The sequence below is a fragment of the Colius striatus genome, chromosome 2 (genome assembly GCF_028858725.1).
Source record: "Colius striatus isolate bColStr4 chromosome 2, bColStr4.1.hap1, whole genome shotgun sequence".
Lineage (NCBI taxonomy): Eukaryota > Metazoa > Chordata > Aves > Coliiformes > Coliidae > Colius > Colius striatus.
In genome coordinates this window covers 109,449,782-109,476,615 of record NC_084760.1, presented here as the reverse complement: position 1 = coordinate 109,476,615, position 26,834 = coordinate 109,449,782, and the positions used below count along the sequence as shown (strand labels likewise).

Here is a 26,834-nt window from a genome sequence, read left to right as displayed (position 1 = left end):
TTCAAAACTACCAATGAATACGGTGAACAGGTGACAATGCAGCACAGACCCCTGCAAAACTCCAGCTGGCTCCATTATGAGGCTCCGTTCGTTGCAGGATTCTCTCACTTGTGCCATAGCTGGGGTGTTTATTATCCAAGGTAAGCTAACTTAATAACCTTTTTTTATTTTCTCAGCTCCCAGAATGCTTATTTTAGTTAAAAAACAGAGAATTGAACACCAGCCATCACAGAATTTTAATCTGTTATTAAAGATGACAGGACAGAGGAATCCCTTGTGGTAACATTAAAGTTTCTAGTATACCAACGACGAAATGTTAAGTACCACAAGCCCCAAAGGTAATTTCCTAATAATAAGGAAAGCAAGCAGAGGAGAAACAGCACAAGAATCATCTGATATCCAGGCAGATAGGAACATTGTTACCACAACATCTTTGCCATCCATCATCTGGTCGTGAGCATCAGGTTCAGTGGAACTTGCGGATACAGTTATGGAAAAGAGAAAGCACCGTGGCACTTGGCTATTTATTATTCAGGTTGTTCCAGCATAGATTTGTCACCTGCTTTAAAAGTATTTAAGGTGCTTGACAAGATGCAGAACGCAACAAGAACAAGTCAGAAATTTTCTAGTCTGCAAAATTTTATTAAGCAACAGCTGGACAACTCTTACAACTCCAAATCATCAAGGAAAAATAGAGCAATCGGTTCATCTCTCAATCATGTAGACAGTAAAGAATTTGGACAAACCACATTTTTATAGGGAAACCAACAATGCTTTCTAGGCACCTCTTGCAAAAACTATTACACAAGATACGTAAAAGGAGAGGCAGATCAGGGTAGTTTTTAAGTACAATGGAAACCAAGTATACCGTGGTACGCTGAGGAGAGAAAAAAAACCCAACAAAAAAGGGGGGAAAAAGTTGAGATTCCAAAAATACTTTTAAAAAACAGAATAGGTATGTAAAAGTACACAAATTGTGTACCAAATTTTCCAAAGTCTTAGGAAAAACATGCTGGGCTTGCTAGCTTATGAACGCATGCACCTGCATGACTATATGCTCGTGAAATCAACAGAAAGAAAGAAAACAAGAAAGAAAAATTAAGAATCATTTTCAAAGTTATAGTACCAAAGTAATGCATTTCTAACAGATGCAACGCCCCTTCTTTTTCAGGAAACACTACAGTGCCTTTTCAATCAAATGCATCCCCATGCTATTCCACAACACCATATATTTTATCTACAACAAACGACAAGATCTTGAACAGACATACCCTTCCCGAAACGCACTACACGCAAAAAGAAAAAGAAGCAGCAAATGTAGAAACAGTGAAATGAAAGGCAACCAAAAGCAAAACATGGATCAGGCAAACAAAAGAAACAAAGGGAAACATAGGAAAGTTCTGAACAAATAGCTTGAAACAACATAGGTAGGGATTACAAGCTGAGCACTACTCTGATGAAGTACTTGAAATTCAAGTGTCTGCACACTGCTCAAAAATGTTTCTCTTTTATTATTACTTTTACCTTAACCCATATCTTAAACCACCTACTTAGCCAGTAAGATAAAACATTCCACAAACAGACAACATTTGTCAGGACTCAGAATTCCTGAGTGAGGTCGTATTCTTCAATTTTTTAATAACAAAAAACAGAGGGCAAGGATTAAGAATGAACTTGCAGGCTTTAACATCATATGGTCTATTTTTTTTATGCTCTGCATAGGTCAGTATTCTGTGTTTTAATTTATTTGATTTTAGGTCTATGTAGTTTGGATCCTGCAGTCAGCTCTGGGTCAGCAAACCTGTGCACTTGCATACTGTTCCACAACAACCAATTTGCCTTGAAGTACCAATTTCTCATTATAGATCCATTGCCAAAGTCAAAAGTTGAAGGGTGAAGTTTTAAATTTTCTTAGCAAGAAATGCTTTATGGAATCCCATTTCACTCTTTTATTTGGTTAACTGCTTTTGTCTTAAAAATCTAATATTCTAGAATGCAGTAACAATCCAACTGCCCAAAGAAATTATCTCCTGAAATGGGATACCAGGCAACAAGCAAAGCTGAGTCTTTAAACCTTAAAAGTCCTCTGCGGGTTTTTCTTTGAATAAAAAGAAATAAATACAAAGATAATTCACATAGCCCATTGTTCACCAGTAGTAACTAATCTTATTCCTTTGAGAACAATGCATGTAAATTCCAACTCTGCAAAGAGGTGCCTGATCTGCAAACTACTCCTGAGGGTAGCAGGACTCTCAATTTGTATTTGCTGATGGAGGACTGCACTTGCCTTGAAGGCAAAGGGATTTGACATGAAAAAATATGTCTACTGGAATTGTTCCATTTTTGTCAGCAGTATGATAACACTCTCTCTCTTATAGCAGGAAAATCACCATGCCAGTCTCTAAATAACATTAACAGCTTGGGAACATCTCCTGGGATGGAATCCTAGAAATGGCAATAAAAGGCATAAGACTCAAAGACTATTCCTTGGCCGGTATTTTTCTTGTAGCACTCTTCAAGGGGAGTTATATGGAACTGTCACTGTAGTTGTTGGCTAATGCTTTATAATTTTAAGTGAATATATGGGGTAATATAAGCCCTTCTTTTTGATCACACAGTAATGGGAAAGTACCTTTTGGGTTGGATTCTGCTCTCTCATGTATCTTCTCTTATGTATCTTGGTGTAACCATGTAGTGAGGCTAGCAGTTGGCTCTCTGTCAGCATGCTGCACAAGTGACTCATCTGTTACTTAATCTCCAAGTCAGACTTACTGGTCTGGAGTAGTTTGGGCTCTGCAGAAATGTGCAATTTCCAAACTGTTGCTCTGGGAAACACACTCTTCAGAGCTAGTGGAAACTTACTCTGTCTTCTCCCCCACTTCTCCCAATCAAATCAGTTTTTGCACATGCTGCTGTCTTCATACGAGGATTTCAACTGCTTCTGACAGGTAACAGAGCACCAAGGTAAGATAGGATCACACACACGAGGCTGCATAAAGCAAATGCACAGAAATTGTCCGAGGCAACAATCGGGCAAGCTCCTAAATCTCTTTGGAATTTCTGAGAGGACATTAAAAAGACAAGTCAAGCAAAGCCTGGACCTAGGCTCAAGGCTTCAGCAAGGTCAGGTATCTTCATGTGGCATCTCCACAAAAACAGTGGAACAAAAGTGGAGAGAGAAATGTGGAAGTGTTTTACTTGTGGTTTCATCACAGAAAAGTTCATCTAACTTGAGATGAACCTGTGTGCAGATTCATCAATATTCAGGAAGCCCATGGAACACGTTACTGCTGCCTCTGGAACCGAGGGCAAAATTATTAATGTGATCATTTGTTTTTTCCTCTTTCACTCTCCTCCTTCTCATAGTTTCTTAAGGTGTTGCAGAAACACAAAATCCTCACTATTTCAAGCTAAGCTTTGCCAGTCCATGCATGGTGCACTTCATACCAGACTTTAAGTACCAATTTTCAGACTCTGTTAGGAGCTGTACTTCAAGGATATCAGCCACACTTTTTTCCAAAGAATCATTGTTTTTATTGCATCCTTTACAACTCCAGATTCTTACTTCAAATGGCCACTGGCTGGCATGGGGGCTTTCTCTGCCCAAAAGAAAGTCAAATCCCCTGTGCAGCTTCACATTGGAGTGTATCTAGAAGGATGTGGAGGAAGGCCTTCTTTGCCAGGTCTCCAATGCAGCAATCTGAAAAGGCAAAGATGCTGCTGGCATCAGGGCCCAGCTCCATCAGCTCTGTGCAGCACTAGCTGAGAGATCAGAAGCACATAAGGCTGTCCTGGAATCAGTCGAGTGTAGCAGAAGGAGTGTTATTAGTCTGAGCAGAGGAAAATGCATCTAATGCTACACTACTTCTTATGTCTCAGCTGGCTTATTCCAAGTTGGTTTGCTTTTATCTCTGCATAGGACTGAATCACTCCATTGCCAATCCCTGCTATACCATGCAATGAACTTCTTACAAACTGAGCCTGTATCGTTACACCCTCTTTTATCTCATAACTCACTTTTATATCTTGAGAAAAAGCACTGTACTAAGAAGAGGGAAAGGAAATCAGGACTTCTATTTTAAAAACTACTCCCACCTGAAAGATATAGTTAGAAACAAAGGAGTAAAAACAGTGGAGGACAGATTTCTGCAGGTCTAAAAGAAGTAATTTACCCTCTTTGTAGTCTACACAGTCCTCCATAGCAAAGGGTCCAGCTGCCAAAAAAAGAATTTTGGCCTGCCTGCATTTATGAAATTTTACATACTATCCAGCAAAAACAGGTCTTCCTAGATGCACTGTTAACCTCTTGCACCAAAACATACTGCCATAGCAAACTGTTACTTACGAAGATCCTCTTTAAATATAAATAAAAAAGTGTAACTCACTGATAGATAGTAATAAAATAATCCCTAAATCAATTATTACATTACACGAGATAAATAATTTGTCTTGTGGACACTTACAGGAAACCTGCATTAAGTTATCTTAAAAAAAACCCAACTCAAAACTCCCTAAAGAAACCCACCAAAAACCCAAACAAATAAACAAACAAAAATTCCACAACAACAACAAAAGAAATCATAAAACTCCTAGACTGACACAATTATTGCACAACTGAAAAACAGCTTTGGAAAAAACATAGTGAACTACCAGAAATTACCGTGTGTATAAAAGAACTGGCTATTTCTGAGCATTTTGCTACATTCTTCCTAGAAGAACTTAGTTATCTACAGAAAGCCTGTTTTTCACTAACAAAATATAAACTGTTAACATCTCTCTTTTGGTTGAATGCAACAGCAATCTTCAGTGTTTAAGTGACTGTTTGGAGCAGGGGGGCTTTTAAATTTGTTTCCTATATTATATCTCAATCAAAAAGAAAACAACTGTCACTTTCACTTGTTCTTTGTACAATTTGTGATCCAGTTGCACACTCATTTCCATCATTCCCATTCCTTTAATTATAGAGATCTGAGTCTTTTCTCTAACACCGTGTATTCTCTGTGTCATTAAAATCCTCAGTAACAGGGATTCTGTTAAATTATTTTCAAAATCATATTTCTTTCTGATAAATAAATGGAAAGTATGTTAAGATATTGCATTTAGTTTCCTCATTTTTGGTAATTATTCCCTGTGCTTTTCTGGGGCAGAAACAAGGTCTCTTTCTACGCTCAGGCTCTTTGTCATCAGAAGGATGGAATCATGACTTGGGTCAATGAAACCAAATTACTAACTCTGCTACTGACATTGGGTTTCATTTTGGTTCTCCATTGGCATAAATGCTTGATAATTGCAAAAATTTGGCTATGAACCAAGTGAAGAGAAATACAATTCCTTTGAAGGTTAAAGACACTGCATACAGAAGTCATCCTATTTGGATTTTGTTCAGAAAAAACTCCCCCCACATTTGTGTTGTTTCCATGTACTAACAACTTTGGCTTAAAACTACAGGTGATGTTCCTTCCAGATGAACATTTCTAACATGTGATTGAGTGGCCTCTCCCTCAGCAAGCAAGCCATGGTATATTTTTTTCTCTGACAGTGTTCAGTGTGTGTCTGTTACAGTCTAATTGAGTAAGAATGCTTAGCAGAGATCTCAAGGGAGGGGAAGACTCTCATCAGCCAACTTTCTTCCTTGTGTATTGCAGTCAGTGGAGTCAGAATTCGACCTAGTGTTTGTACAGTGTATACATCAATATAGACCAAGGGCTCAATAGTGCTTTATCCACAAAAATCCAAGGGAAACGCTTCCATTGATTTTAAAGGGCCCAGGACCAAATCCATCTTGATTTGTCTGCTTCATGTACCTTATACATACAGGCACTCAAACTGCTGCATAAATCATGCACGTGAGAAAGAATACAAATAGGCCCAGACAACTGATGGAAATTCAACAACATTAATTAAAGCATACAACAATCTCTTAGACACAAAGGGGAATGTTGTGCCTGACCAATCCTGCACACAAGCAGAAGCTGCTGAGCTTTGGGATAATACAGGCACAGTACCATCTACTTCCCTCCTCCCCTTCCTTCCTTCCCTGTTTCCTCTCTCCAAGAAAACCATCTTGCAGGTGTTTTTTCCTGGACTTACCCTGGGGGACATTACCCATGGGTGATCTGCCTTGTCATCTCTCCTGGTAACTCTCCGAAACTCCTCTCTGACTGGCTTTACTCCCTCTCCCGCACAGCTCTAGAAGCCTCAGCAGAGCAGAAGTTATAAGCTCACTGAATGCTAGCAACTTCTACCACTGAGGGGTCTCATCTTATGCAATATGTTCCTCTAGAACAAATCAAAATGCAGGACCTATCTGCCCCACTATTAGGACTTAAGGAGGGCAAAAAGAGAAAATCACGCCTATTCACTTTAAATTATACTGAGCTTTTCAAATAAGAAGTTGAATTGTGGATTAAAGACAAAGTGGCCATCAACACCTCTACCCATGTATCTTTCTCAGTGTGCCTTTCACTTAAAGAGTCATTTCTGAGGGAAATCAGCAGTTATGTTTTGTAATCTAATGTCCAAATAATTGCATTAACAGTTTTGTGTATTGCTGGGGAAACGACTTCCAACTCCAAACATATCCCATAGCAAAATGCAGGCAAAGAGGAAAGAGAGAAAGCAAATAAATACATGTACAACACATGAACAACTCAGAACCTCTTCTGTGCAAGCAGTCCTTCTGAAACGCTCAACAGGTCTGCACATCCACCAGAAAGAGCTGCAGAGAGTCATGCTATGGCTATTAAGCCTTCCTCTATAACACTCCATGTGAACTTTGGCTTCCCGTACTTAGCTGGAGCGTTATTTTCTCAAATCACAGTCACAAAGACTACTCCAGTAGCAAACTGATAAAAGGGATGATTCTGTCCAATTTTTCCTTCCTCTTCCCTCTGTTCTCCAGCCAGCCATGATGTTGTTTCCTGTAATAAAATCGCTTTCCTCATGAAATTGCTTCTTCTGATGACTTGCTGTTTTTCTGTCTCCTTCCTAATTCAAGCACTAACAATGCTCCTGTAGACTTGATTCATCTTGATTACGAAGAAGACTGAACACGCTGGGCTTTCTCACTTGCTTGAAAAACTTGGTTTATAAAGTGTAAACACATCTGAATGAGGAGCATGTACAGACATGGCCTCGGAGGTACATTTGGTCACACTGTACCTCTCCCACCTACAGGCCAAGTAGGCGAATACTGCTGATCAATATGAGCAAAGAAGCAACGCTCACGATTCCTTCCTCCTGTGTTTTCTGTCACCCACTGAAAGATGTTTATCCCCAATAACAAAAGAAGTAATGCTTGGAATTATTTCTTACTCTGTCTTCTGTCACCTACCGAAAGATGTTTACCCTCAATAACAGCACACGAAACAAGCAGACATTGGCTTCTTTGACACAGTGGGTTTTTAAACCACCCATTGGTAACAGCTGTTTCTCTTCTGAATAATACATTTGTTATTTATAAATTAAACATTGACCTACATAAGCCTCCTTGGAACTTGTGGTGCTCAGTTGTTACCAGAGATCAGAGAAGAAACACATGTCTTCAAGTATTATAGCTTTTTTTTTGCTGCTATCACTGATGTAGTAGTAGAGTAACAACTGATATAGTAGTAGTAGTACAAACTGGACCAGAAAAAAAAGCTATGTTCCTGGTTTTAAAAAGAACAGCATGGTATAAGGCAGTCTATCAAAAAGAGCAGTCTGTTTTAATCCCCCTATGAGCTCACACCAGCTACTGTAGCAAACACGGCAGAACCACCACAACAAGCCAAAAGCCACACTTCTCCACGTAACACTGAATGGCTCTCAACCCTTCGCTCCTTCTGAGACCCAGCAGCACAACGCTTAGAAAGAAAAGGAAACACCTGAAAACAAACAAACGAACGAACAAAACGGAAAACAGCCCCCCACCCTCCACCCCATGACTGATGAGAGTTGCTGCCCTTCTGTTGGGCACCGAGAGACTTTTCCAGTTTTACTGCCTTCTTCGCTCCCAGGCACCTCTGCACACCTAAAGCAGGCTGCCCTGACATTTTCTGGCTTGGATTTTACGAGAAGGTTAACATTTTCCTCGCTCCAGTCTCTGCTTTTGTTCATTTGAGGCGTTGAGTCACATTAGCCAGAGCAACAGCAAAGGCTTGCACTGCAGAAAATGGATACTGAAAGTCCAAAATGTAAGCATTGCCATCAATCCTTCCAAACTGCATCACCTGGGAAGCAGGGGAAGAGGAGAAGGGAAGGAAAAAGAGAACCAGGTCAAAAAAAGTGAACGACAGAAAAGGAACCAGAGAAGAGAAGTGAAACATTTTTGCTCCTTTGTATGAAATCCTCAGCTCCTGGGTTGATATGAACGGGGCTACTCACAGATCAGGGTATGATGCCAAGAAGGCCTAAGAGCATTGTCCTATTGGTCTGTATAGAGCATTTGACTGCAACATTTGACTCCGTTATAAACTGAGGATTAAAACATGCAAGATTGGACACGGCATTGGTGTAAGCAGATTGTCACCAATTACTTCAGCAGATGTGGGCTGCTCTACCATCATGCTTCATAGAATCATAGAATGGTAGGGGTTGGAAGGGACCTTTAGAGATCATCTAGTTCAAACCCCCTGCAGAAGCAGGTTCACCTAGATCAGGTTGCAAATACAGAAGCCATCAGAACAGAAGCACACAGCTCCCCCCACTTGCTCCAGCCCACTGCTCTACCCATGCTTCCTGCAGAAAAATACCATTCTCTTCCTTGTAAAGATCCTAGCATCAGCCCATCAGGAAAATAGATTTGATTTTCCAATAAAGGCGCTTCTGAGGAATGGGAACAACCAACCTCCTGACCCTATAGCTTGGCAGTTCTGCTTTCCCTTGCATAAACTTGACTTGTACATAATTATATCAAGAACGAATTAGCAAAGGGGCAGTGGGAGCTGTTTGAAATGTAAAGCGAAGCTAGTCAGGTTGCTCGCTGCTCTTCCACGGGGAATGTCTGAAGTCTGGCCTATTACTACTGCTTTTTTATTCACTTCATCAGGAGCCCAGATCGTATTTGCTCTAGAGTTAAGGTCCCTGAGCTAGAAGGGAGGCTGGCTGTGCAAGCAGAGCCAGGCTTTGTTTCTCCTCAGTAAAACTTGAGGCCAGGTGATTTTGCACAGCTGCTCCGCTGCACACATATCCATGACCACTTCACTGAAGACGAAAGTGGTATAAAGGGCTCTGATTAATGCCTTTTTAATGAACTTTTGTTACAAACAAAACCAAGAGACTGCCACTGGCCATGCATGTTGGATATTTAAGACATCTAGCTCCCAAGTTTAAGAACCTTGATGCCTTTAATAAAACAAGAATGACTTACAGAAGATGAAACAGCTGGACAAGGAAATAAATATATGTCTCCTGGGTCTCAGTCCAGTGTCCCGCTGACTGGTACCACATAAAATCCCGGGTTTGGTGTGGTAACATCTCACTCGGGCCAAGGTGAGAGAGTATAAAACTAAATGTTTTCATGTTTTCAACTGTCCACAGACCTCTCTACCCACATGTGGTTCAGAAGGAATCCAGGAGCATTTTGTTTTGGGGAGGGTCAGCGCCTCCCTCCTATAGCATTAAGAACCAGACTTAAAGGCCTAGTAAACTACAAGGGGAAATTTTGGCATGGAGAAAACCTACCTGGCCATCCACCATCTCTGCCTTAGTTATCTGCTGACTGGCTTAGTTATCTTTGCTGAGCACTGCAACTAGGGAGCAGGGTTCATTCAGTCAGCTGCCATCCACAGCCTCCAATGGCAAACACAGATACTGCTGGGGAGATCTCACGTGTTTATTACAAAACCCACCTGCCTTCAGCAGTGAGAGCCAATGAGACTAAAACAGGCCCTTATTCCTAAGTCTGGCTGCAGTAAGGCCACACATATTTTGCATGTTTACTTTACAACTGAACTTCATCCTCCATTCTTATTCTAAGACCTTTGATAGCTGTTTTTTTATCAGCCACATGGCAAAGCTTTTTTCAGAGAGCAGCTAATGCAAGCAGGAGGCACTCGGCCATGTGAGAGGTGAAGCTTATTTCTGGCACAGCTTTCCCCCACCCCAGTTCCCACCCCAGCTCACGTGTACCTCCTTCTCCTCCTCCTACCTGTCGTCCTTCCAGCTCAATCTGGAAGTTTTTTGCTGACTCCTGGGTCACCCGCCCTCCAAAGTCCAGCTGGTAGACTTGCGTCGCCTCGTTCCACAGCGGCTGCTTGTTGGCCATCACGTACACAAAGCCCTGGCTCCCCAGCCTCCCGTCCTCCTTCTCGCTGGCCTTCCGGCACTTGAATTCGTCCAGCTCACTGGCTGTCCTCAAACTCCTTTTGGTTTTCCAACCCTTTTTACTGCCCTGGCTCTGGTTCATCAGTTCATCCCCGCTGATAAAAAGCTCTGGCTCACTCTCTGAACTGTCTTGAAACTCATTAGTCTTATTTAGCTTCTTGGACTTCAGCTGGTCTTTCTGACTCTTGACCTTCTTCTTCTCCCTCCCCAGCCGAGGGCTGGATATTAGTGAATTGAAGTCTGTCAGTGTCCTTGCCTCCTTTTTGACCTTACCCTCAGTGATAGCCTGCACGTTTCCTTCCTCAGCTCGGCTGTCCAGGCGCTTCCGGCTCTTCTTGCCAAATTTGTCCGTCCTTTGAGGAACGGGGCTTTCTGTTAGGGATAGCACCTCCTGGAAGGTGTCTGCCGTCTCCACCATTACCTCTGTGCCCACACGCCCCTGCAGCTCTGCCGGTGGGGGAGACATCACCGGCTTCTCCACCACGAGGAGAGGCTTGGGGGGCAAGGTGCCCTGGGGGGTCTGTACGGGTGGGCAGGTGCTGTAGGAGCTCCACGGGTGCAAGGCGATCGGTGGCAGCTGTAAACTAGAGCAGGCGCTGCTTCCTGGGTACATGGGTGGCAAAGGGCAATAGGAGAGGTTGGATGGGTAACCTGGCTGAAGCACAACTGTGGGCTCCTGCTGTGCAAACTGTGTTGGGGCCAGAGCTTCTTTGGGGGAGCAGGGGGGCTGCATTCCCTGAAGGGGAGGGGCACTGTAGCTTCCTGGGTAAGGTACTCCAACCCCGTAATTTGTCTGGAAAGTGGCAGTGGGACTGGTCGGAGACTTGGGAGAAACAAATGGCACTCGAGACATATCCAGATGTTGAGCTTGACCGATGATGAGAGGAGTAGGTTTTAGAGGGTTGGGCACTGAGCTCTGAGATGTCCTTTCCTGAGGAACCCATATCTCTTCACTTACCATAGGGTCCCACTGGTAGGGCGGTGGCCGTTTTACACCAAGAGCAGCCTCTGTCAAGGACACAGGTACGTGCCGTATGGATTTCTCCACCGGGCAGTGCTGAGAAAGGGCCTCATCCTCCGTGAAGGCGGAGTTGATGTAATCTGCTCGGTCACGGGAATTGTCAGGTGGGCTCAGCAAGCTGTAGGAGGACTGGGAGGCCAGAGGCGAAGTACTGACAGAGTGAGCGATAACAGAGCTGTGCTGAGAGCTGCTCCCTGCACTCAGATCAGGTCTCATGCCACCAATAGTGGAAGTGCTACTACTAGTATTGGCACTAGTGATGTTGCCCATACCACCAGTGTTTGCATTGCTGCTGTTGCTGCTGCCACCACTGCCGCCACTGCTGCACTGGCTGCATGTGTACAAGGCGGTGGGTACTCTCTGCTGGTACTGTGCTGCCACCATGTTGCTCTTGGTTTTGGGGGGAAGCTGCAAAGTGGCTCTCTGACCATCCACCAACTGAGCCATTTTCAGGGCTGCCTCCCTGCTGTTCCTCCGAAGAGTTGCGTGAATGATAGTGCTGTCTAGCCTCTGCGTGATGCTTCTGCCTTGGGCCAGCTGGCTGGCGATGTCAGGGTAAGGCGGCGGGTCCCCCGTCGGGATGGAGTAGCGGGGGACCGTGAGCCGGTTGAGGGTGGCGCTGGCGCAGGGCTGCTGCATCTTCTTCTCAGCGGCGGTGATGCGCAAGGTGGCAGAGCTGCCAGGCCCCGGCAGGGTGTAGGTGCTCTGGGCGCAGAGCATCCTGGTGCGCGGCCGGCACACCTCCTCCACGTTCCCGCTGCTGTCGAATGTTGTTATCCGCTCGTACCCCAGGGGCGTCTGGTAGTGCCCTGCCGGGTAGAGGGAGAACTCTCCCTTTTTCAGGCAGAGGTCGAGGGGTGGCTGCGGAGGGCCGGGCGGGGGCGGCAGGGAGGTGGGCGGCACGGTGGGGAGGGTGCCGGGGTAGGGCGGTGGGGGGTTCATCTTGTTCAGCTGCAGCTCCTGAGCGGCCCCGAACACGACGGCGTCCCCTTCCACCAGCTGCGGCCCGGGCCGCGGGGCCTTGGCCTTGTGCGGGGGCTCATGCTCGCGATCGCTGTGGTCTCGCAGGTCGGCCAGGGCTGCGAGAGCAGCGGCGGCGGGGGGCGCGGGGGGCGGCGGGGCAAGGGCGGGCGGCGCGGGGGCGGCGCGGCCCAGCTCAGCCCCCACAGGCAGCGGCCCCACCGCCCCGGGCAGCAGCGGCCCCGCCCCGGGTGGCAGCGGCCCCGTCGCTCCGGGCGGCAGCGGCCCCGCCCCAGGCGGCAGCGGCCCCGGCGCTCCGGGCAGCAGCGGCCCCGGCCCTGGTGGCAGCGGCCCCGGCGCTCCGGGCAGCAGCGCCCCCGCCCCGGCGCCAGGGAAGCGGCCCGGCGGCCCGGGGAACGGCCCCGCTCCCTCGCCCCCGACCTCTGCCGGCGGATTGGCCAGTACGTCCAGCTGCACGTTCTGATTAGCCAGCAGTGACTGCACCAGGCCGATGCTCTGCGTGGGCGACATGGCTTGGGCCGAGCTGTGGATGGGCGCGATGGGGATGTTGACGGTGCACGGCGGGCTGCTGGCGGGGGCTCCGGGCGCGCCGGGCACTGCAACGAACAACAACACAGCGTGTCACTCACTACACCTCAGCCTCTTCTGCCCTAACGTGCCCCGCCAGTGGCCAGGCCTCTGCTGTGGGGCCGTGAGCCCTGTCAGACTGCAGCAGCTGGGCAGCAGGCACTGCAACAGGGCTTCCTGAAGCAGCGTTTCACCTATTTTAGGGGTTTCCTTCAGCACTTGTGGGAGACACACAGGTCACTAAAAAATGAACAGGAGAACTTCACATCAGTATTGACATAGAAATTGGGGAGAAACCGGTTTATTTTTTAAATCTAGTTGGAAGAAAATATCCCTTCACATCTTTTGTACTCTGTCATTCCACTTTGCCTTCGACTTTTTAAACTACCTGCTATCTTTATGTACTTGCTTAATGCTGTATTCAGACTGCTATCACATCCCAAAACCACAGGATCAGACCTTAGCTTGAGTAAATAAGCCATCCTGTGTCCACTGATTCCCACTGGAACAACCAGTGGTCAACTTTAACTTTTGGGAGTGATGCTTCAGAGGTAAAGTTCAGAGCTTGCTTTCAGCCTACACTATGATTGCCATGGATTTTCACAGAGCTGGCACTTTACCTGCCTGATGGGTCTGAATTACCGAATACATCAACAAACAACTGAGCAGAAAATTCACCCACGGACCTGTGGCTGCTGCCGTACCTCTTCTTTGCCCCTATAGGACTGCTAAGGTGGCCTCCTGGCTTCCTCTAGGGCTGCTGCCACCTGATGGTAAGGCACAAAAAAGTCATCGTTGGCCCAGGCTAGCTCCCTCTGGAGCCAGTTAGGTAGTACTGTGTCGTGCTGAACTAAGCTGAACTAAGCTTCAGGAGGAAGATGAAATGGTGCTCCTCGAGCCTGCCCTAATCTGACAGCAGTTACGAATTTTGACTTGGATGTTTGTGGTCATTAAATAAAACTCTAAACAATACAAGTGGAGGAAAAGCAAAAGAAAGTCGAAGACCTGTACTGAAAGGACTGTACAGTAGCTAGTATAATGTCCCCAGACACAGTGAGCTTAGGAAAACTAGACAATACAGTCAAGAGTTGGGAAAAGAGAAGCAGCATTATCTCTTGAGTATAGTGGGTGACAAAGAAAATGGTAATGCAAAAAGAAGGAAGATGAAACAAAGAGAGAGGGGAATGATGATTCTATGAAATACAGACAAAACTTTTAATAAGTTCTTGAAAGAAGATTTGTAAGGAAAAGATGACAGATAAGAAGCCAGGTCAGAACTGCAAGGGGAAGACATGAGAAAACTGATGGGAAGCCAAAAGGACTCAAGAAGCAGATACTGTAGTGAAGGCAACTTGAGCATCAATGTTTGGACAGGCTGCAATCAGAAATGTGGAAAGAAGCAAATGCATATAGGAAAAGTTTCCCACACTTAGTGGTGGTGATGAACAAGGGACAGTGAGGCCTGAAGCAATTGTGATGATTTTAAGTAGAAGCATAGAGCTTGCTCAACTGCTTGCAATTCCTTTAGCAAAAAGTGGTGATGGTGATTCCAATAGGAACTACCACTGAAAAGCTGAGGCGCAGCAGGGAAATGAGGATGCTGGAACCAAGTACAAGTGAAGAAGTCAGGATAAGAAGAACCAAAATATAGTATCAAGGGGAAATAGTAATTACTGTATTAAACCCCCCAAGAATCTTGCACAGTCTTTACTGGTTTCCCATTGTAAAAGCCATAGAAAATGGTGAGTTGCATCAGCATATTTATGGGAGGAAAAGAGACTACACAGTAAATATCCAGGATCCTAGAGTAATATCCAGGATCATTTAAGTGTGCCAAATTCTGTGGAGACCTCTGATTTGCAAGACCAGATCAGGCAAGAGACCCATTAGGCAGGAGTCCTCCAGCTGCTGCCTGGTTCCTAATTAATTTCTAATTAAAATTCTAGTCATCTACCTATGCCCTGTTAATAGCAGCAGGATTTTACCACCACCAGTCACAAATATGACTGGTAGGTCTGTGGCTACGCTGGTAAATTTTTACAGTAGTTCTGTTCGCTCATTTTAGAAGAAGACTGACATAAACTTAACTGACCCTAAGGCAGCATGTTTCAGTTCTTGGCTGGCAGGCCATGCTTTCATCCTGATGCCTGCAGGTTAGCAATTTACCTGCCAGAGCTTGAGGTTTAATTGTTAGCTTGGCTTGAGCAACCCAGAATGTTGCTGTCTTGAGTATTAAGTACTTTATCAAACAAAATCTCATTCACTGCAGTGTTGCTTAATATCCCAAAGTGTTTATATCCAATGTTTTCTTTCATTCCTCCAATGACTGACTCACTAAAAAACACCTGTCCCACGAATACCTCACTATTAACATTCTACTGCCCCAAGATCAGCTTTCTACTTTGGTTATTTTCTTTTTAAAATCTATCATGTAATCATTACTTACACTGCAATATTTGTTTCCCCTTAGCATAGGCACCTTTTTCCTTTCTATGCAGGCTTTAAGAAAGGATATCCCCCCCCCAATTTTTGTAAAGATTTACGTAGCCTCCATTTGCAACATCAGAAATGAATATTCAGAAGGAACTTGGCTGAAATAAGTGGACAACGAGAAGAAGGCTGTTACAGAGGACAGCGTAATATGACCCTTTTACTCAAAGAGCTGTAAACAAAACTCTCTTAACAACTTTCCCTACATTTATATGGTGTTCATCAGCCTGCAGTTCTGAGTACCATTTCAGCTCCTTTAATAATACAAAAGGAATCGATATTGCAGATCTAATTCAATTTTCAGGAAGGAATGGCAAAGGCTTTCCATTAACTCTTTTTTATTTTCTATTTATTTTTTATTACTTTCTGTCAGCTTGGACCATGTTTCATACCAGAAAATGTTGAGTGCTTCCTATGCATAATATATACACAATCATCAATGTGTCTATTATTTTCTTCAGTTCCTACAGGTGAATATGATGAACACATAAATTAGGCAACTCAAGCCCCAAATCATGAAATAATGAGCTTCATTTTAAGTACATGAGTATTTCCTTGGAAGTCCAGAGGACTACTCTGATGCTTGTGTCAGACACAAGCTTTGGTGTTTTTCAGCAGTCAAAACCCAGGTCTGAAATGATGGCAGTGTTTCCATTTATTTCAATAGGCTCTAGCACAAGCCTCTAATCACTTTGCAGTGTTCACACTCCTTCCTCCTTAAAGGGTAAGTATCTTAAAGGGTACTGGCACGATGGCCATTCCTATAGTTCCAAAACCTTGCGTCCTGGCAACAAAAATCCTTCACTGGTGTGAAAATTCTGAAAATGTATTAATTTACCTTCTTGTCTATTGTTTGTTAATATTATTGGCACAGAGATTATATATTTTTTTAATTGGAGAAGGTCCTGAATACTTCTAGTCCTGTTACTTGCCCTATTCACATCACCTGCATCCAAGCCTTCCCTGCACTGCTTGAATCTTCTGCTTCCTTACAGCTCAGGGAAACGAGAAATTCTTCCCCATCTCCCTTGTTTAGAAACTACTTTCCTATTTTAACTCCTCTGTAAGACTTGGTGTTGATAAAGATCCAAATGGGAATTTATCACTTCTCAAAGGGCCGCCACATTTTACAGGAACCTGCCCTCCAGCCCAAGCTCCTCTCCGCAGGCTGTGCTTTGCTGCCATCAGGTCACAACAATGACCCTTTTGGGCTTCCAACACGTTACGATTCTGTCCTACAAAGACGCAGAATGCGAGGCTTCGGTCTACGGACAATTCTTAGCCAATCAAATAGATGGTTAATCTTGCAATCAACTTCAACCTTAGCAGCTCTATATGGATTATATTTTCCACCTATTTTAGAAAACAATGTCTGTAATACATACTAGTCTTATTCTAATTCAGTTCTACAAGACCCCATCAGACTAAGGAATTTTGATTCATGTTTACCAAAGGGGACTTGTGATGCAAGGCATCTGTCCTCCGTCTAGCTTAACCCATAACATGGCAGACCTCCAGGTCCTCCCTCCTTACCTGGTAAATCATCTTCGTCTTCGCTGAAAACGTTTGGATTAAAGACAGGCAGGTTAATGTAGTCCATTGAAATCTTCCGCACTTCTGGGAGATATATTGTCATCTGCCTGGGCTGCAGATGCAGCAAACTGGTTTTATATATTACTGGAGAAAGAGTATAACAAGAGACAAGAAAAGAAAAATGTTACACAAAAAGCATCTAAAGCTAAGAAAGAATCCACTTAAAGCAGACAGAAGAGTTATGACTATTTGTATTCAATGTATTAATGAACAAATGCATATAATGGGCCACTCTTAGCCAAATCCCTATGTAACACTTTGCATAAATGGGATAAAACAGATTGCTGCTTTCAGCTATTTCTCTTTAAATAGAAGCAGTACCTCTGTGGTTGAGTAACATGTAGAAATAATGAATTACTTCATTTTGAATTCACATCTATTTTTATGGAAGGAAAAATAATTTTTCTGGTTTACTTTTGGAACCTTCACCACATGATGCTCCTGACTTACATGAGTTTTGGGGAAAACTAGAAAGGTCTTGGGAAGGAAATCTGTTGAGAGTTTCTAGACACAAAGAAATCCCTCCTGGCTCAGGATGTCCCTGGGACCCAAACCATTGGAGACTATGAGAACACATGAACATCACCACACACTTACTCTACACTTACACCCTTCCCTACATGTCTGTTACTGATGATAACTGAATTGAAATGACCTCTAGTCTGAATGAGTAGGGTCATTCTTTTGACAGTGTCTTGACAATCACTGCAAATGCAGATGTCAGAAATTTGTATATCACTTGGTAAAAAGTGTCTCGAACAAACTTGAGGCTTTCCATAACACCTTATGAAGTAGGAGTTACCACTGCCCTATAGTAGTAGCACTGGTTGTTCCCAGGTGACAACATCCTGGGAGAACAACCTTTGTTTGGAGGCTAGGCCAGAGAAGATCCTCTCCTCACTATCTGGGACTTCACCTGTTGTCTGACAGTACTCAATATAGGCACAAAAGATACCTGTTTACCTAATTCTGCATCCAGGGCATCATTATGTAGTCCTGACCTAACTATATAATGCAACACAGGCAAACGTAAGTTTTCCAAAGAGCTAGTAAGAGAACTCTTGTATAAGTATTTCAGTTCAGAGCCCAGTTCTGCTAGGTGGTTCCCTGTTCTTACTTTAGCCTTCTTCCTTTCAATGGGACTATCTAGAGAGAAATGGCCTACATAGAAGGTCAAAAGACAAGACAACTGCTGCTTTTAATGAAGGCTACCGATTTACTGATGCTTCAGCAAGAGAATCATATGGTAAGGGTATGCACTGACATGAAGAATTTTGAGCATGATCCTCTAAGAGTTTTTTTAACATCATCTTCATATAACTAGTAGCTAAATGCAAGAACATGACTTTAAAAAATATTTCTCTTAGAGTAACTTAAACCCTGTTATTTTATAGTCTTCTAGCAAAAATGTTCTTTGTTCAGAGTTTTGTTTAAATAAACTGTAAAAGTAAAGGTCTGGGCTTGACTGTTAATGAATCCTTTTGTTACAGCTGAGATTTCTAACATTGTATTGATCTTCTCATTATTTGATTTATGGATTTTAATCTCCTTTAGTTACAGTGACTTTTGTAATATCTAGTTCCTACTGTCTACAGAAAGTGCTGTGTCAAAAGACGCCTTTTGATCACTTAAAATGAATCCCGTAGCTTAAGTTTGGAGGGTGTGTGGAGTCTCCTTCCTTGGAGGTCTTCAAGACCTGCCTGGACATGTTCCTATGCGACCTGATCTAGGTGAACCTGCTTCTGCAGGGGGGTTGGACTAGATGATCTCTAAAGGTCCCTTCCAACCCTACCATTCTATGATTCTAAGTTTGTTGCTTGTTAGAAAGAGTTTGACATGTAAAAAATCCACAGAGTTTACTTTTACCTGCACCAAGGTTAGTTGGTAGGAAAGCAGCCAAACCCACAATTTTAAACTTCGTTCCCCAGATATTAGATGTGACCTGAGCAAGGTAGTTGTGCTGCAAAGCAAAAACAAGATCATTTTCACCTAATAAAATCTATATCAAGCTCTAATAAAAACCTGCAGAGCAATCAAGCTATTACAAGTGACAACACAATTTCAGCTTCCCTTGTTTTTATTTTACCACAACAGCCTAATGTGCCTATGTAGCACTTGATAGATCCAGTCATTAAGAAGTCTCATTTTGATATCCGAACACCATCAGAAATGATGGATACAACAGCCACATAGGCTGATTAAAGCTGTTGAAGAAATCTGCACAGCAAGAGCATGGCTATTCTGTATTTCAGAAAGAACACTTAGGTTCTGTGTTTACAAATCACTTTAAAGAACAATAATTTGACAAATGTATTTTTCCTGGAGCTTCCAAAGCAGCTTCCCAAACCACCACTGATCAAACGATGATCATCATCACCGATGATCAAATTATGGGCCTCAAAGACCACTAGATTTTCTCAAAGGCCAAGAGTTAGACCACCAATATCAGGAGCAGGATTTAAGCCTCTGATCTCCTGCCCTGTTCCAAGATCTTTTGGTCCTATCTATTGCAGCTATTTAAGTTACATAGAATATTTCAATAGAAAGGAAAAGTGAAAAGATAGAGCAGTAAAAAATAACAGCTTAAATGAAACAAATAAAAATTTAAGAATGCAGGCTGGTATTGATAAAATGTTTAACCCACACAGTTCTACGGCCTGCAAACTTTCATTTACCCACAGGTCACAAACACCACAAAGAGCACACAGGGCTGATTCCTTGCCTTCCTTCCAATTAAGGCTGTTCCATGTTCCTGATCTAGTTGAAGATGTTCCGGCCTACTGCAGGGAGTTTGGACTGGATGATCTTTAAAGGACCCTTCCAATCAAACTATTCTATGATTGCATAAATTATGAGATAGAGAACATGTGGCCCCCTGAAGCAGGCATGTCCTTAACTCTGCAATTCCTAGCAAAGCACAGAACTGTGGTGGCATCAGGACAGCTCTGAGAAACTGAATATGAAGCATTTTCACGTAAACTATCAAACAGCCAACACCTAGACTAAAACCTCTGTCATGGATTCACATTGACAGAAGTTAGTGGTGCTAGTACTTATCAAACAATGCCTGACAGTCCACTGACACTTTCAAACGTTAGCACTGAACTGGAAGATGCGATTCACTGGTTGTTCTGTCTAGTTATCATAATGAAATGAAAGTTCCTTATTGGTGATCATTGGATCTGTATCATCATTGCTGCTTCTGGAGGGAGGTGCATTCAGACTTGGGTCTGGTAACAATGTGCACAATACCTGAGTAATATCTTCTAAAGGAAATTCTCTTCGGGTTAGGCTTGGTGAACCTATAGAAGGTTTCCTTATTGGTAACCTTGGCGATCTTGATATCTCCTGTGCAGCTCGTGACATCTTTGGAGATTTGCGAGCTTCTATGTTGATTCTGCAATATCAAGCAACAAGTAGAATTATCAATGAGCATAAGCACATGTATAAAATTAATGTGTTTGAATGGAAAGTTGCAAAGAAGACAACTGGCATTGCATCCTCTAAACTAATGAAGACTACAGAGTCTAGAGGATGAAGGGTTATGGGTCAATTTAAAGATATATAAAGCCTGACACAGTTACAGTATCTCTGACAGGATGCTTTATGATTCATTTAACCAAGCTTAAAGCAGTTCTGCCAGATACACTATGTCCTCTACTAATCCATAAGAAGGTGTAGGGCTGAGTCATGTTAGCTCAAGTAAAACCTCAAGAAATGGAAGCACGACACCTCAGCTGGCAGACCTCCACGTTAGTAAGGCAAACCAAGGCTCCAAAAACTTCAACAGTGCTCTTACTCTAAGACAAAAGTTATTCCTACCTCCCACCACGCAAAGGGGGTCATGAATAAGAGATCAAGCACCTGAAAAAACTCAGTGGTAGAAAAAAAGAATGAATAGAAGTTAATTTCAAAAGTACAGTCTTAGAAAACAAAAGATGCTGGACAGTTGTTTTTCCTGGCCGTTTCAGTTTTACGTTCAAGAACAAAGGGCTCCTTTGTCAAGTACTACTGAACGAAAATTTGAGTATGTCACACATTATGTTCACATATAAACTGATGCATTTGCTTCACCTTATACTAGACAAAAGGTCTTTAGAAAACTGTCAGCTGCAGCTAGAAGGCATCAGGGCCTCAATCCCACAACATGAAGCTGGCAGATAAATGTTAGTGCCTATGACAAGCGTCACAGACATCAGCGAGACTGTGCAGGTGGAAGGTTCTGTCTACGTACATAATGAATATAATGAAGAGTTGGCAGGAAAGCAATCAGACAAATAATAAGCTTATTTTGCCTGTGGTTACAGAAGATCATCAACCCAGTGTTTGGGAGCATCTGTTTGTGGAGGCTTCCTTGCAAGGTCACCACAGCAGCAGGGCCACTTATTTCAGGATTTATGCCACTTATTTAATCAGTTTGAAAATACTCCTGAGGAAAAAAAAGGCCCTAAGCACAGAGGAGGTAAAAACACAGATTGTCTAGGGGACAAAATATATCCTATGGTGGCATACATCCTATGCAACAAAGGCAGTAGTGGGAGAACTTGTAAGATCTTTCTTTGAGACTGGTTGGGGAAAAGCAGTGTCCTATTGTTTTCCATTACTCTTTACCCTAGAACCTTCTCTACAGTCCACCTCAACATGAATAGAGATTGCTCCAGAACTGCACACTGTAGAGGACTCCACTCCTCCAGAAGACTCCTATCTGCCCAGGAGTTTGCTTTTAATTTTATGAGGTGTTAAGACAGTGTTTAAAAAAACAAAAAAAGAAGAAAAACTGAGGAAAAAGAAATATCTAAGGAAGTATTACCTGGGGAGTTTGGGTGATTTGCTAGCTCGACTGATTTTGGGAGACTTCTTTGCTGCCCAGTCATCACTCAATTCGATATCGCTGGAGTCGGAGCAGTTGCAGCTGTCAATCACAGTGGATATCAAGCTGTTTCCATAGATTTCATCTATCAAGACAGGCCCCAGAAAATGTAAGTGCTGCTTCAGTAAACTGGTATCAATTACCACTATCAGTCACCAGAAGCATAAATCCAATCCACAGGCTACAATTGAGATAAAACTATGCAGAGAAAATGAACCGTTCTCCACCCTGCCTAGTATAAACTCCAAATTGCCAACAGCTCAAACTCAAGTGAACGTGATTCAGAGGTGAATAGCATTTGATCAACTGCAAGAATATTTTCTGCTAATTACAATCTATTCCTCACTATTCAAAATACATTAAGTTCCCTTTTGTGAAACAGAAGACAGCCTGGCTTAACTTCAGAGGCTTGAGCCTGGGTTACGCTGAAGACTTTTATAGCATCAGAAAAAAAATATCAGATGTCACCTTCCATGTTTCACACACAGATTTTTCTTTAACTCTTGAGAATTTAATATCTGAAGCACTTCTAAAGAATTTTTTATACAGAGCAACAATTCTGTTCTACCTGCTTTTCCATCTGTTTTAGGGTCCATGATGACAAACTCTGGCCTCAACTTGCTGATACGACGTCCTTTCAGGATAGGCACCAGTCCTCCAAGGTATTCCAGGTACAGAGTATAACATGGACCACCGACCTCTGGGTCATCTTCTGTCCGCTTCATCGTGCAGTGGAGCCGTTCATTACCAGCTGTTGGGTAGCTGACAAAATCTCTCATATTGTTTGGGTCTGGGATAGGAGGCTTCATTAAATGAAGGAAGGAAAGAGAAAGTTTCCTATAGGTTATCGTTTTGTTTGGTTTGGGTTTTTTTTCTTGTGGTTACTTAATCCCAACACAACAAGCTGAATTTGACCCCAAGCCTAACTTGGCAGGTTGAGATTAGTCCAGGTTACTGCATGAGTTATGCAGGACCCACATGCAAGAGAGAGTGGCTGTGTGTTATCTAGTTAGGTCAAAAGCAGCTGCATACAGAAAACTAAAGCTAGTTACATCAAAAAGGAAGGTTGGGCCTGTGGTTACAGCACTGGAGTGGACAACAAACCTGCCTCTCTATCACAAACTTCTCTTTTAACTTGGGTAATGTTGTCAAGTCTAAGTCTCAGAGTATCTCATTTCTTGTTGGTCCTCCAAGTTAACTTGGCCACTCAGGTTCCTATTCCTGGTTAGTATTGATGCATGCTATGCCACTACACTATAATGCTGTCAGCTCTGGAAAAAGCTTGTACTTCTGTCACTTCCAAGCACCATCTTTGATGAGGGCGCTATTCATGTGCAATGTGGAGAAAAATAAGCACACAGCTCAGGGTGGTTTACTTTGCCCTGCTTGCCAGAACACTGTATTAATCCATGAAAAGCTCGGTACTAAGGCAGTTGGACCACTTTTGCCTGGAACACTGTAGCATGTATGCAACAAATATTAAACTAAGTCAACACAGTTTCTTCCAAAATGGATGTACAAGAAAGAAAGAAAAAGTAGGGGGAAAAAGGGAGACTCCTTGACCTGGCAAGATGGATATGGGCTGAGGACTGATCTACAGTGCAGCTCTCAAGCTGGTGGGGGAAGAGGAATGTGTGCATGGCAGAGAGTGCCTTGCCAGGCACTAGAGGCACGAGTGATGATGTAGGTGGGAGTATGTGGCTTGGGGGGAACCAGAATAAAGTATAAAGCAGTTCCAAGTAGGTTCCAGAAACATCCGTGAAACGTCAGGAACCACTTTGAGAACCCTACTTCAGCCTCTCAGCTATGCAGCCCCACAACTGTATTCCCTCTAGGGGGTGACAGAAGGGCTGTTAGCAACTATGTGCCTCTGTATTGCCTCTGCCTCTCTGATCCCCATCATAGCTACCAGCTTTGCTACAGCCAACTGCTACCCTCATCCCATCCCATCCCATCCCATCCCATCCCATCCCATCCCTAACAGCCAAGCAACTGTCACTGATGCTCTAGAGAACTACAGGAGCGGCTCTGGGACAACGTGGAAAGCATCCTGGGGAGAAGTAGGCATGCTAGAAAGAAATGAGAATCACTGGTCTGTGAAATGCTCTGCATTCTCAGAGGCTGGGGAGTTATGGTTACAGCAAGGCATTTATTCTTCTCTGGCAAATGAAATGTTTCACAGTCACACAAATTACCCTGGTTAGCAGTACTCAAATGGAACTATCCTGAATCATTATTTCATTGGCATAATTTGTTCTAATTGAAACAGAACCACCTCTGCTGGTGTCATATTAGTTACTTCAGCTCTGTGTTGTTCTAACAAGGTCCTGAAACTGACTCAAAAGATTGCTGTAACACATACAAAAAACAGGTGTTTGAACACAGGGCACTTAGGAGTTAACACTCTAGTTTGTTGGCTCTGCTAAGAAGCTGGGAAATCCTGAGATGTGACTGAGGGCAAAACCATGAAACAATAGGGTTGAGCAGATGGCTCTGACAGTGGTACAGGAAACAGCATAATATCTGGTTCATTTTTCCATGGCCCTGTTGGAGTAGTAAGGTTAGCAGAACTCACTGTCAGTAGAAATAATTGGGCAGCCACAGGTCTAAAGTATAACACTCCTGGCAATATAAGGACTTAAGTAAAAAGGGGGAAACAGTTTTACCACTGTGAATCTCCCCTATAATAGTGACACAGTGTTATCATCAGCACGAGCTTCTTCAGAAGTCTTTATGAGTCACCAGCATGCTTTACCCTTGGGATGTCCTTGAAAAAGCCGTCCCCATAGAATAATGCACATCAGCATGTGTGAGCCTTCTTTTCAGATTTTAACAGGCACCAAACAGATCAGTGGGCTCTTGAGGAGGACAGGAATGACCCTTAATCGAGCTTTTAAAATTGCAGTTATGAAAATGATAATATCTTACAATTTATCCACTGTTACTTAGGAGCACTATGGAAGGGAAATCAAGCAACCCTTTCCTCTTCCACTCACACATAGACACATTTCTTTCCTTTTACCTTGATTGTTGGTATAAAGGCAGTGGTGAGGTACGAGCACAGCCGAGGAGGCAGGGTCAGCTTGCTGATGTCCTTGTCATCCCGCAGACAGCTAGCAATAGTCTGCTGACACAGCAGCTGCAGGCTGGAGACCCTGTGCTCGACTCTGACAACGTATAATGCAGGTCCGGAAGCCATCAGCAGGCGGGAGTCCCTGTGACCCCAACAGATGGAGATGATGGGACGCTGCAGAGAGGCAAAGGATACATCTTTAACACAGCCTGTACTTTCCCCAAGGCAGATGTGCTGCAAGTGATCACACGAATTCAGCACTGATCATGTTACCCTAAGTCTCTCAGAAACTTAAAAGTGCATGCTATTGCTCACAAAAAGGGAGAAGAATGTGAACATCTGACTTTATTGAGAACAGCAGCTGATGTTCATACAGTGCTTTTTACTCACAAGGCTTAGGCTCTTCACAGAAGAAATTATCTATCAAATTCATTACTTAGATAGGATAAGTGACTTTAAAGTCCCACAGTGTTAAAAAGAAGGATCTTTTTGATGCTCTATCTAGATATTTTTTTCTGTCATCTAATCAATCCTCATCCACTGGCAATGGCTCATATTTTACAACTGAAAAGTAAATGATATGCCCAGAGACACTTAGCAAACTAGTGGTCAAAACTCAGTCGTCTTGCACTGAGTCTTCTGCTGTGCTGTGTCTCTTTCGAACTATTCTCAGAGGAACTGAATTGTGAAAGAGCACTAGGAACAAAACAGAGAATGGCCTTTTGTCTTCTGCTTGTCTACACTCAGAAATGTCTAAATTTGTGACAGTAAAACCAGAGTGAGTGAGGAGTGACTGGTACTAGAGTGTCAGAATACAGTACAGAATAACAATAAACAAACATTGCTTTGGACATTATTCCCTGCTGCATGAATATTACGAGTTCATGTGAGAATAATGAGTTGTGCTTGCAAGGAGCCCTCTAAACTCTCTTCCTAACCCTCATCATTTTCATGTTAAAACACTACTCTGTTGCAACCTCTAACAGTCTTATCACTATTGCCTTTCATTGTTAGTTTCATCCACAGGTCATCTCTTGCCTTCTGTGTTACAAAGCATCTGTATTTGCCTATGTACACATACTGTTTGGAATTTCAACCCTGTAGCTGCTATCTCTATACAAATAAGCAACACAGAGCAAAAGCAGAAACTCACTCCTCAAATAATATTGTGCAGCAGGCTGTAATCAGTGAACTACAAAAGTTTTACTCCTTCCTGGGAAGGGCTCCCTTCTTTTCACAATCCATGGCATTCAAAAGTTTAAACAAATGTGTTTTTTCCCCTAGATTATGAAATGTATTTACTGAAAGGTTGAGGTCACTTTAGAATATCTTTGTTCTTCACAAGATGCACCAAACAAGAATAAACTACACAGAAGATAAGAGTCAAGGCACCACAAGTTCTAACTTTTATCCAGTCCTCTCCAGAAATGCAACATAATGCAGATAGTTGGGTTAGATCAACCCAGAAGTCACTAATCTAGTCTGGGCAAAAAGCTTTCCCTTCAGTTAAAAATTCAAGATGCTTAAAGGTGAGAAACTGGGACAAGATGTTTTTATGTGAATGATATGAAGCAAAATGCAGCTGCAGAGCGCTGCAAGATAAAGGGCTGGGCCAAACAACTTTTTCAGGGAAAAGATCTTCCCTCCTATGTCATCTTGCCCTAGATTTAAATGTAAAGGAAAATACTGTTTTTTAAGTGGGAGGCATGAAGAACCTTCATTGTCATTATATCTAGGCAATATACTTCCTCAGAGGCACAAACCTTCAGGCTGACTGATTTGCAAATAGAAAGCAGCAACACGTGAACTTTGTGATTTTCACAGTAATTGCTAAAAGCATTTTGTAGTAGAGAACTTAAAAAGAGCTGATAAATCCTTTGTGTACATCAATAATTATTATATGGCTTGTCAGAACCATAATCAGTGAGACAGAG

The 26,834-nt window shown here is 43.1% G+C and overlaps 1 protein-coding gene across 1 annotated transcript in view; it reads right to left on the bottom strand.

The window, feature by feature from the left end:
• Positions 1 to 658: 658 nt before the first annotated feature.
• The window catches only part of TULP4 (TUB like protein 4), a 177,078-nt gene continuing 150,902 nt past the window's right edge, over positions 659 to 26,834 (bottom strand). Inside the window, exons 9-17 of the mRNA XM_061989039.1 lie at positions 24,850 to 25,074; positions 22,396 to 22,630; positions 21,768 to 21,912; positions 20,210 to 20,354; positions 18,824 to 18,917; positions 16,898 to 17,041; positions 12,662 to 12,903; positions 10,130 to 12,481; positions 659 to 8,210 (exon numbers count right to left, since the gene is read on the bottom strand). Coding sequence (XP_061845023.1) covers positions 8,094 to 8,210; positions 10,130 to 12,481; positions 12,662 to 12,903; positions 16,898 to 17,041; positions 18,824 to 18,917; positions 20,210 to 20,354; positions 21,768 to 21,912; positions 22,396 to 22,630; positions 24,850 to 25,074 — 3,699 coding nt within the window. The 3' untranslated portion in view covers positions 659 to 8,093. The remainder of the gene's footprint in view (positions 8,211 to 10,129; positions 12,482 to 12,661; positions 12,904 to 16,897; positions 17,042 to 18,823; positions 18,918 to 20,209; positions 20,355 to 21,767; positions 21,913 to 22,395; positions 22,631 to 24,849; positions 25,075 to 26,834) is intronic.